General features: G+C 41.1%; 1 protein-coding gene across 1 annotated transcript in view; it reads right to left on the bottom strand.

Annotated features, from left to right (window-relative positions):
* LOC137347131 (microtubule-actin cross-linking factor 1-like) overlaps window positions 1-12,893 on the bottom strand; it is a 441,060-nt gene that overhangs the window by 305,380 nt on the left and 122,787 nt on the right. The window contains 4 exon segments of the mRNA XM_068011260.1: window positions 363-456; window positions 3,158-3,285; window positions 11,314-11,409; window positions 12,254-12,373. Of these exon segments, the coding sequence (XP_067867361.1) occupies window positions 363-456; window positions 3,158-3,285; window positions 11,314-11,409; window positions 12,254-12,373 (438 nt within the window).

Here is a 12,893-nt window from a genome sequence, read left to right as displayed (position 1 = left end):
CCTCTAGACACATCTTTTTTTTCTTTACTTGTCCCATTACCACTCCCTTCAGCCATGAACCATGAAACCTTTTGTCATTTAATCTCTCTTGCCCTCTACGCTATCAGAGACCTTCCCTTTTGTTGTTTTTCCCACCCTCCCCCATTTCACTTACTCAAAACCTGTTTGATCTGTAACTTTTCCCAGTTGATGAAAGGTCACAGACCTGAAATGTTAACTCTGTTTCTCTCTCCACAGATGCTGCCAGACCTGCTGAGTATTACTAGTATTTTCTGTTTTTATGATGTATTATATATACTGAATCTATCCTCCAGTGGACAAAAATACTAAAAACCAACTCTGTATTGGCCATCTCTACTTACGGCCTGCAGGGTATTTCTGGCCAATGTTAATTTTTCCTCACAGGTTAAAGCTCCATTTTGGATTTTGTTGGCAATCTGCAGTAGTAGTTCCAGCCTAAAGGATAACACAAGAGAGGAGAAATTAATTTTGTGGGTGCAGATGATCTTCTATAGAGGCAGTCTTTAGCAACCGAGAGTTTTTTAAAAAAAAAGAGATTTTGTTCTCATGATGTCACTTGGCTTTGGTACAACACAGTTAAAGCAGAAAAGGGAATAATACTCTCAAAACTCTTTTGATGCGAACTACTAGAAATAGAACTCTTCCATGATCAGTTAAAAGTCATAAAATTTATCTTCTGTTGATAGTGTTCAAATTGAACATTTTGCTGGAGAAAGCAGATTCGGTCGGTCTCTGCTGCATTGAAACAAATTGGAAAATGAAAAAGCACAAATAGAAGTATTAATTTTGATTCCTTTCAGCATTAACAATTACAGTAACTGTACTTAAAGGCAAATCCACGCTCTCTAACAAGCGACATGAAATGTTCATCTAGAACAGTGTGGGAAAGACCAATTGACATTGAAATAGATGTGAAACACTGGAAATTTGATCATTGCAATTCGTAAAGGACAAATCATATGTTACAGTTCACATCATTGTGGATTGGAGACCAGAAACTATTTTTTTTTTAAAAATAGCTGAAGAATACTTTTACTAAGGCAAAGTAAGATAATAGAAATTATTTTTCCTGAAAAAAAAGTTAGACATCCAAAAGTAGATCCCTGTATTAAATGTATTCCTGCACCAGGACCTCTTTGAACTTTTTAACATCAAACTTTTATTCCTAACATTAGAAACAGTGCTACAACAGAATTAGAGTTTTCTTTAAAAAAAGAAAATTGTACTTGGGGCATGGGCCAAACCAGCAAGGCCGCATTTATTGGCCATTCCTTGTGGCTCAGTTCATTTCAGTTTGTCCCCAAGTCAGAGGGTTGAGAGTTCAAGTTCTACTTCAGGACCTCAGCACATAATCTGGGCTGTTGTTTCAGTGCAGTGTCAGCTGCAGCATGGTAACAGGTTATCTTTCAGAAGCATCATTAAACAAAGCTACCTGTTTATACAGATATAAAAGATCCCAAAGATACTATTCGAAGAGGTGCATGGATATCCTCCCAGTGTCCTGGCCAATCATCTTCCCGTAACTGGCACCACCAAAAAACAGATTAACTGGCCATCCATCTCATTTACAGTTTGTAACATCTGGTTGTGTGCAAATTGATTGCTACATTTGTTTATGTAACAGTGATTGCATTTCACAAAATTCATTGTATGTGATGCATTTTGGAATGTGCCAAGTAGTCCATCTGTTTCCAAAATTGCAAATTGTGTGAAGATCCTTATTAAAAGCAGCTACATTTTCTCACCACATTCGTGAATGAATTGAAGTGGATCACAATGGTTCATACCACCATTCTAGTTTTTGCCTCAACTAGTCTTCTTGAAATCAGCTATTTTCTTATCATTGGTCACTTGTGATTTACCAAGCTTAGCAGAAGCCTGAAATATGTTTTCTGAGTGTGCTCAGCCGTTTCACATCTATTTCAATATCAATCCATCTTTCCCACACTGCTCGTCCTATTGCTGAACCTTTGGCTTGATATCTAGTTCCTTTGTTGATACATGTATGTCACTGCAGGTAAGGTGTTTGAGTTAATCATTTTAAGTTTTAATCTCCTTTATTTGCCTTGCTGGAGTTCTATGGCTTTGCATCTTCCACAACCAGAGTGGGTGCCATGCTGCTGCCATTCCTGCCAACTCAAGTCTGTGGCTTTGCCAATACAACCCATTTCAGGTGAAGGGAGAAATAGGAAAAGGGGAGCTAGATGTAAACAGCAAACTTATCATACTGATCATTAGCTTTATTACTTTCCAAAGTACTCCAAGTAGAGAACTAAATATTAAAGTCAGCTTATATACTTGAAGAACATGCACAACAGCGTTGAAAGTACATAATTCATGGCGTCTTAATGCCTCACTGACATAGCCATAACAGCCAAAGCCACAGACTAAAGTTGCTAACATCCTCCCTTCAAATTCATCCTGGCAGTGTGAAACTACCTGCAAGTGTGGAAAGAAATTAATTTCTAAAGCAATTCAGTATGAGCAATACCCAGATTTGCTGCTGCATCAGCCCCATCCTGTTTACCACATACATTCTGTCCTGATTGTTTTTTTATTAAATACATTTTGTTTCTGTTTTGCACATGTGCAACATTGAATGTAATTTGAAAGTAACCCATTTCAGTGACAGAATTGCCTTGCTGAAAATCAGCTGTGTAAACAATCTTATTCCACTGATGCCTACCAATGAGCCACTTCAAGAATTGCTAATGCAGAAGAATTGTTATCTTAAAGGAGGATTGAATGATTGTTTGCAAATGCTCATAAATGCCATTTGGAAAAAAAGTACAGATAATAATAAAAATGGAGCATTTAAATATGTCTGTGGGTTACACTGCTGGGTGTGGGGTGTTAATCTGTTGATCTGGCATCAATTGTTTGATTATATGCAGGTCCAGGGTGTTAATTGGGCAATTATAAGCAGACACTAACTGAGACTGGTGAAGGGTTTGAGTGAGGAGCTACACGTTTGTAATACTTTTACTCTGTACAATAAATGTGAAACTGAGTAAAGATAGGCTCCAGTATTATCCTTCCATAACAAGTTTGCTGGAGTTTAACATGGGACAGAAGTTCCACTTTAACCAGACTGCATTCACTTGCAAAACTAAAAGCGTTGTAAGAATACACTAACCTTTCTACTGCAGGTCTGAGGGCCTTCTCTCGCTCCAACATTTCAATGATCAGTTTGCCCCATTCTTCTTCTACATCATTGGGGTGGTATCCTTGGGGAAGCAAAATACGACCAAACTCTATCCAAACCTAAGGGAAAAGAAACAGGTTGCGCTGTTTCATTTATAAAAATGTTCTAACACGACAAATTCCCAATTACAGAGGCATATCCATTTTTGATATTAGTTGCATGAAGAAAAATATGTATTTATTTTAAAGATCCAGATCTAGAAATTGGATTGCATGACCAAACGGTCCAAAACAACAAGCAGTATGCACAGGTTCATTCTGCATTGGAACTACATTGGCCATGGTATTGATCAGGCTTTTCCATAGGCATCCAGAGCACACATCTGAAATTGGCTTTAGGTCCAATGTATGTGCAAATTGGGCCCCAACACCTGTTTCAGGTTCCTTTGTGAAACTGGACTGCGAATGATTGCAGACAGTGGTGTGCATCTAAGGAGCCAAATCAACAATCCTTAAAAGGGACCACTAGAGGCTGCCATCCCGAAGACAAGTTAAAAGTTGGTTTGAGGACAGAAAGTGCCAGAAACACAAAGCAGGTCCAGCAGCATCTGTGATCAGTGTTATGAGGGTTTCCATTTTTTGTTGAAGCTGGAGTATCTATATTTTGAAAACTGAAAAGAATTCCATGGATGCTTTAATCTCGAAGAAGCTGAACTTTGGCTGTTTTCTTAAAAGAAGTTAACAGAAGGTTTGGACTGAATGTAAACAAGTTTACTGGAAAGCACCTGTTTGCATAGAACCCAGCAAGGGGTTGTGTTGTGACCCTGAAAGAGCTATTTACAAGGAAATGACAAATCAAGATTTATGGTCGTCAGACGACTTGCCTCTGTAAAGGTTTTAGTTTCATTTTGAACTGTTAAAAAGCCCATTGGTGTTTGGCCTGGAAAAAACCCAGAAAGCAGGAGTTTGTGTGCCTGCCAGGAGAAGGCAGCCGATATATCTCTGTTGAAGAATCCCCGCATTTTTAAATAATTCCTGCATCAAGTTGTACTGTTGCTTCCTGCATTTGAAGAAATCCTGCATGTTTGCAGAGACCTTGCATCAAATGTGAGAGAACTGAAACCTTCGTTGCTGCACCTGATGTAAGACTTATGGAAAGCCTTCTGTGATGAATCTCTTTGAAAGCCTACCCAAATGGACCATCAACATCACCTAGAAAGAACTGTTCAAGGAAGATTCCTAGTGGCAGCTGCCCTTTTCGCCTTAGGGACACCTCGCCAAAACAAAGAACTTCCATACCTTCTCTTCAGTCCAAGTTTTTTCTTATTCCTTCCGCTTCTCGAACAGCTGGAAACAAAAATCCCTCCCACCCCCCCCACCACCGGTTAACCGTATGTGTATGTATGTGTGCGCGTGTTAGGGCTAGGCTAAAATAAGGTCCTTTAATATTTCCATTTGGGTGTATGTTTTACTTCATTATTGGTTAAGATTTGGTTTATAAAAAATGGATAATTTGGTTGTTTATTAAAGAAACCTGGCTGATGTGCTTGATGTTGGGTGAAAAATAGCATATCTGATTGACTGTTCTAGTAAGTGGGAAAATTTAAATATACAGTCGTTTGGTAGTGCAGAACGTGAGTATTGCTGAAAATAGAGACGTGTTGTCGAAGCTTTTCGTCTTGCACTCATCAGGACAATCTAAAAGACTACAAATGTAAGGGAAAACAACAGCTTGATACCGTATGAGAAGGGAGTGCTGATTGGTTGGCAAGTGAACTCTGATTCGTAGAGGTGTTGCCATGGAGAATGCACCAGTTTATGGTGACTGACCGTTAACAGCCAAGCTTTGTTTGAAATTTAAACCAGGCCGCTCGACTCTGATTGGTCAAGGCATTGTCCTGAGGAATGAAACAGCGAATGGCTTTCACTTATTTTGTTTAGCTGAAACAGGCACAATGTTTGTACATGTTCTTTCTGTCTGCACAGAACAAGGCCCTATGTATTAATATATGTAGCTTGCCGTACGTGCAAATGCGCCACACTGCGAGCCCTACTGACAACCTTAAATTGGTCGTCAGCGTAATGCTTAGTACACTGAGGATTATTTAGCAACTGTTGTCCAATCGCAGAATCACATCTAATGCTGGACACTGTGTTTTGAGTTTTGCAAGCATGGGCTGGTTGGGTACTGCCTGTACCTTTCCCGTTGAAGGGACATGTTGTTTGATACGATCCGCCAGTCTTTGGGACATACGACCTATATACCGAGCATCACACTGACATTGAAATTCATACATCACATTGCTCATTTGTGTGATAGGCAGGATGTCTTTTTGGCGTGATGGCAGCATCCTGTGGCCACACGTGTTGCTACTGCATAGTAGCAGCGTGAAACAGCTAGCCTCACCTATTGCTCAGATTTTTGGGATATATTACCCTTCCAGGGTAATTTGAGGAAGATTGGGCACTTTTTAGGGCTGAAAATGATGGCCTTGGGCCCGTTCAGAAGTTTGTGCAATATACAGCGAGAAATGGTCTGATGAGGATAGCCATTGTCACGCAGGAGGTCTCTGCTTTGCCCTATTTCAGCATCAAGCTTGCATGGTGGGCAAATGTCTTGGGCCCTATTTACGAGGTTGGCCAATCTTACAGCGCGTGGAACTGTAAGAATCCCAACACGTGTACACGTGTATTGAACAATTAAGGTACGTTTGCGGTAGACCGCAGTACAGAACCACTTGGCAGATTTCTCAACTAGTACGTCAAGGAAAGGGAGCTCATTTGACTACTCCTTTTCAAAGTTGAATGTGAAAGCAGAATGGAGCCCATTAAGACATGTAAAGAAATTATTGCATGCAGCTGCGGATTTAAATATAGCAAACATATCAGAGCAGCAGTAAGCCATTCAACCTGCCCCACCATTCAATATGATCATGGCTGATCTTCCATTTCAATACCTTTTTCCGCACACTATCCTCATATCCCCTCATGCCATTTGTATTTAAAAATCTGTCAATCACTACTTCAAATATACTCAATGACTGAGCTTCCACAGCCCTCTGGGGTAGAGAATTCCTAAGATTCACAAACCTCTGAGTAAAGAAATTTCTCATCTCTGTTCTAAGTGGCTTTCCCCTTATTTTGAAATTGTGTCCCCTGGTTCTAGACTCCCCAACCAGGGGCAACATCTTACCTGCATCTAGCCTGTCTATCTAAGTATTTTGCAGGTTTCAATGAAATCACCTCTCATTCTTCGAAACTCTGGAGAATACAGGCTCAGTTTCCCCAATCTCTCTTCATAGGACAGTCCCGCCATCCCGAGAACAAGACTGGTGAACCTCCATTGCACTCCCTGTATGGCAATAATATCCTTCCCAAGGTAAGGGACCAAAACTGCACACAATACTCCAGGTACAGTATAACCAAGGTTCTATACAATTGAAGCAAGACTTCTCTACTCCTGTACTCAAATCCTCTTGCGATAAAGGCTAACATACCATTAGCCTTCCTAATTGCTTGCTGCACCTGCATGTTAGATTTCAGTGACTTATTGATGAGGACACCCAGGTCCCTTTGTACATCTACACTTTCCAATCTCGTAACATTTAAGAGATACTCTGCACATCTGTTCCTCCTACCAAAGTGGATAACCTCACATTTTTCCACATTATATTCCATCTGCCATGTTCTTGCCCACTCACTAAATCTGTCCAAATCCCCTTGAAGCCGCTTTGCATCTTCCTCACAACACACATTCCCACTTAATTTTGTGTCATCCGCGAGCTAGGAAATACTACATTTGGTCCCCACATCCAAATCATTGTTACATATTGTGAACAGCTGGGGCCCAAGCACTGATCCCTGCGTTACCCCACTCGTCACAGCCTGTCAACGTTAGAATAACTCATTTAATCCTACTCTCTGCTTTCTGCCTGTTAACCAATCCTTAATACAAGCCAGTATATTACCTCCTATCCCATGTGCTTTAAATTTGCTAACCAACCTCCTGTGTGGGGACTTTATTAAAAGCCTTCTGAAAATCCAAGTATACCATGCCCATCGACTCCCCTTTATCAATTCTGTTAGTAACATCCTCAAAAAACTCCAACAGGTTCGTCAAACATTACTTCCCATTCATATATCCATGTTGCCTATGCCCAATCAGATCATTATCCAAGTGTCCATTTATCACATCCTTTAGAATAGATTCTAGCATTTTCCCAATGACTGATGTAAGGCTAACAGGTCTGTAATTCCCTGTTTTCTCTCTCCCTCCCTTCTTAAATAGTGGGGCGACATTTGCAACCTTCCAATCTGCAGGAACCGCTCCAGAATCTATAGAATTTTGGAAGATAATCACCAATGCATCCACTATCTCCATAGCTACCTCTTTCAACACTCTGGGATGTAGAATATCAGGTCCTGGGGATTTATCAACTTTCAGCCCCATTAATTTCTCCAATACAACCTTCTTACTAACACTAATTTCCTTCAATTCCTCATTCTCCCTTATCCCTTGGGTCTCTAATTCTGGGAGATTTCTTGCATCTTCCTCAGTGAAGACATGCACAAAGTAATCATTTAGCTTCTCTGCCATTTCTCTATTCCCCATTATAAATTCTACTGACTCTGCCTGTAATGGACCCACATTTGTCTTAGCCAAACGTTTCCTTTTTACATACCTGTAGAAGCTTTTACAGTCCGTTTTTATATATATTTTTAAGCTTACATTCATATTCTATTCTCCCTTTCTTTATCAGTTGCTTAGTCCTCCATTGCTGCATTCTAAAATCCTCCCAATCCTCAGGTTTACTAATATTTCTGGCAACTTTATAGGCCTTTTCTTTTAATCTTATACAATCCTTAACTTCCTTTGTTATCCATGGTTGATTGCTTTTACTTTTGGGGTTTTTGTGCCTTGAAGGAATGTATAGTTGCTGTAAACTATGTAATATTTCTTTAAAGACTATACATTGCCCATGTACTATCATACCTTTTAATGTATTTTCCCAAACCACCTCAGCCAATTTGCTCCTCATACCTTTATAATTTCCTTTGTTCAAATTTAACACCATGACTTCAGATTGAACTACCTCACTTTCAAACATAATGTAAAATTTTATCAGATTATGGTCAGTCATCCCTAAAGGTTCTTATACAACAAGATTAGTTTAACCCTTTCTCATTACACAAAACAACATCTAAAATAGCCTGTTCTCTAGTTGGTTCCTTACTGCTCTAGAAAACCATCCATAACACACTCCAGAAACTCGTCCTCCACAGCATTAGTGCTCATTAGGTATACCCAGTCTATATGCAGATTGAAGTCACCCATGATTACTGTATTACCCATGCCACATGCTGCTCTAATCTCCTGATTAATACCATTCCCACACTACCACTACTGTTTGGTGACTATAAACAATTCCTACCAATCATCTACATATTGGAATTTTGCAAGAGGTAGGAGGTTAGGTGTCATTTTCTCAAAGACACATTACTCATGGAACCCGACAAAGACGTTTGCGACAGCTGGGCCTAGAGGGGATCCCATGGCAACACCATCTATTTGGGCATACATAGCGTCGTTATAACTGAACTCAATTGAGTTCATAAGTTCAATGAATACTGATTCACGCAATGGTGGTGGGTCTAGATTGCCATCATATAATGCTGCAGTGTAAATATCTATGGCTTCCTTAAGTGGTATATTGGTGAACAGGCTAGCAATGTCAAATGAGCACATGGACACGGCATTGCTATAGATACACAAGTCCTGTATGGTCTTCGCAAATGTGAAGGAATCCTTCACCGTGAGGAGAACTTGCTCAAAACTAGTTTTAACAATTCGCCCAACCATTTGGCCAATTCATGTAGTCCGGAACTGGTCATAGATAAGATAGGGCGCAGTGGGACATCACTTTTGTGTGTTTTGGGCAGCCCATACATACGCGGACACAGCGAGCCGTGAGGACAAACCCAGTCATATACATCACCCGGCAGCTCGTTGCTCTTACACAAGTCCACGCTGCCAAATCTTGGCAGTTAACTGTCAATGTAAACTGGTGCATTCTCTATGGCAATGCCTCTACCAGAGTTCACTTGCCAACCAATCAGCACTCCCTTCTCACACAGCATAAAGTTGTTGTTTACCCTTACATTGGTATTCTTGCAGATTGTCCTGATGAGTGCAAGACGAAAAGCTTCGACAACATGTCTCTATTTTCAGCAATATTTAAATGTATGTTGTCACCTGTGGAGAAGTGGGACTGAATTAACAGTGCACCTCTCCCGCCTCTTGTTACAACCGAGCCAGAAAAGAGTGAACGTTTCAGGTCTGTGACCTTTCATCAGAACTGATGAAAGGTCACAGACCTGAAATGTTTACTCTGTTTCTCTCTCCACAGATACTGCCAGACCTGCTGTGTATTTCCGGCACTTTCTGCTCTCATTTCAGAGTTCCAGCATCCACAGCATTTTGCTCTCATTAAAAGTTAGGTTATTTTTTTAAAACTTACCTTAATGTGGAGTTAGGAAGAGTAGGAGCGTCCCTCCTGGATCCACATTAAAACCAAGGGCAGCTGTTAGCCATTATTCAATTGATCTCTCTCCATTGTGGGTAAGAACCTGGTCATCAGGTGCGAGGCGCTCACGTTGTTGCTCTACGTGGCGCAGGTCTGGCCCATACCCCACTCCTGCGCCGTGGCAGTCACCCGAGCCATTTTCCGCTTCGTCTGGGGATCTAAAATGGACCGGGTCCGGAGGGACACAATGTTCAAATCTCTGGACAAGGGCGGGAAAAATGTACCCAACGTGGCCCTCATCCTGATGACCACCTTCGTGTGCGGCTGCATCAAGCTGTGTGTAGATCCCCAGTACGCAAACTCCAAGTGTCACTACGTGCTGAGGTTCTATCTGTCCCCGGTGTTGCGAAGGATGGGCCTGGTCACATTGCCGCGGAACGCTCCATGCAGTTGGGCGGTGCCATACCACCTATCCTTCGTGGAGCAGTTTCTGCGGGAAAACACCTTTGACCACTGGTCCATCAGGCAGTGGTCTGCACGGAATGTCCTCAAGGCCCTACGGGAAAAGGTGGATCCTGTCGGATGGTTCCCCGAGCAGACCGTCAAAGTCATTTGGCGGAATGCCTCATCACCAGAACTTTCAAACAAGCACCAAGACGTAGCTTGGCTGGTGGTGAGAAGGGCCCTCCCCGTCAGATCCTTCATGCACACCCGAAGTCTCGCCCCCTCCGCACAATGCCCCCGCGTTGGCTGTGGTGGGGAAGAGATGGTCGCCCACCTCCTCCTGGAATGTGCCTTTGCAAAGCAGGTGTGGAAAGAGATGCAGTGGTTTTTGTCAAGGTTCATCCCAAGCAGCTCTGTAACACAGGAGTCTGTGCTCTACGGGCTGTTCCCAGGGACGCACACCGAGACAAACATCAACTGCTGCTGGAGGACGATCAATTCGGTGAAAGACGCCCTTTGGTGTGCCCGAAACTTGCTGATCTTCCAGCGCAAAGAGTTGTCCACCACCGAATGTTGCAGACTGGCACATTCCAAGGTCCAGGACTACGTGCTGAGGGACGCACTAAAGCTTGGGGCAGCCGCAGCAAAGGCTCAATGGGGAAAGACCACAGTGTAAGGTTCCCCCACCAAGCTGGACTGAGGGGCTGGATCCATGGGAAACCCCTCGAACTGTATCGTTAATATTCTCAATTGCTGTAAATGTAAAACTGTAATTGACATGACAATTGTGAAACGGAAGGGTTGGGAAGAAACTCATGACAGTATTGAAGGAAACTGATCTCCCTTGCAATGTTTGTATTTTTTGGTGCTGTTTGGAAACTGTCTGGCAATGTAAATTTTAGAGATGTTTATGAATAAAGTATATTTTGGAAATAAAAAAAAAAACCCCCACCTCAGTGGACTCTCCTTAGACTCTTGGCTGGCATCTAAGCCAGCCTAGCTGGCTACCCCTTGCAAAAGGCACCTGCAGCTTGCTGGTACCATCCAAATGAGGCACTGCCTCACCAATGAAATCTCGAGGCATTGTTTCATCACTGGAACTGCGATCAAACCTCCCCCACCAGTGATCCGTCACGCTCCAATTTGTGCTCAATCCAATTTCTAGTCCCTAATGTCTTACCTCAAATAATTTATATAAATGTTGTATTTGTGCCTTTTCTGCTTCTTTAGCTGGTAATTCAGTTTCTTTGAAATGTACATATTCATTATAAAGTGCCTGGGGAGGAAAGAGAACGGAGACAACAGTTAAAGCTTACACATTTAGATGTCTACTTCTGTACCTCAAAATCATTTCAAACAACTGAATCCAGAAAGCTTTCTGCATCATCCCACACAACATTTTGGGCACAAAATACATTTTCTTTAAATAATTAATAATTCCATGCATATTTCCTTTAGTTTCTGCACTACTGCTCCTGTAATCAAACTTCCTCCTTCAGCCAAAAGGTACAATTGCCTGAGCTGTAGCTATTCTATGGGCTGTATAAACATCATTATGTGGCTAATTCATTTTGAGAGTGTTTGTGCTCAATGAATCCAGCCTTGCTAATTTCTTATCCTTTGTTCCCTTTCCCCAGATTGAGCACTCAAGATGTTATGCAGTATTCTACCAAAAACACATCACATCTAGAAGCTGACAAAGTTCATTCAATGAGCATAACGAATTTGAACGTCAGCCAGCTGGTGACTCAGACTTGTAAGATCAGGATAAGTCTAATGCCCTATCCCAGAAGCAGACAAGAGTTTCGCACAAGTCAAAACATTAACAAGACAAACTGATGATTTTCTTTTAACTAGAGACAAATACTAAAATTTCTTCACTTCAAGTGGATCCGAAGTCCATCAATTGAGATGCAAGCAACTATTCTATTCACTGTCAGCACAAGAATTGGGCTGTTTATAATATACAACTCTCTATTTTATATTTCCAGTGACTTTTTGTTCACATTATGGACCAGAGGAAAATATACCCTAAGATTCACCATTGTTGCCATCTGTTTATTTAATTATATGGTTACTTCAAACATTTGTTAAAATGACATAGCAAGTGGAGTGTTCACCTTAAGTTCTACTGGATTGTGTGGAAATACTTTATCAGACATCAGTGTGATGTGCTGCCTGATCCACTGGAAGAGGTAGTTTACTTTATTCTGGTACTCCTGCCATTTGGAATCAACCTCCTGAATAGTAAAAACAGTAACAATAATCAGAAAATGTCTAAACAATAATTCACAAAAATCACAACATTTAAGATATCAGCTGAACCACAATGAAAACAAAGTTTCAGCAAACAATGAGCTTTGTGCATTTAAGCACTTGCACTACCTTCACCAACCCCCTCTGTTGTTTCAAAGAACTTAATAAAGTTCACCAGGCACGGGACTGTAAAAAAGGATATAGCAGATACCCATCCCAAATAGATCATAAACCTCAATGTTCCTGTTCAAAATTAAACGGATACCTTAAACCTTTTTTTATACCCTTTGGAATGAAACAAAACTCACCAACCAATAACTTGGTTTGCTAAATTATTTTAACCACTTTTTCCATTCAGTAATTATGCTAACGCGGGGCTTTGCTGATTAACAATATATTTGGTACCAACAAATGTAGTTCAATTAAGTTCACACATTTGATTAGCTCCTTCAAATCTGTTCTGTGGAAGAATGCCACTGCAATAATGATAATACAAATATATCT

Source organism: Heterodontus francisci, chromosome 31 (assembly GCF_036365525.1).
Source record: "Heterodontus francisci isolate sHetFra1 chromosome 31, sHetFra1.hap1, whole genome shotgun sequence".
NCBI lineage: Eukaryota > Metazoa > Chordata > Chondrichthyes > Heterodontiformes > Heterodontidae > Heterodontus > Heterodontus francisci.
The sequence above is the reverse complement of the archived record's forward strand: the minus strand, read 5'-3'. Positions and strand labels throughout refer to the sequence as shown.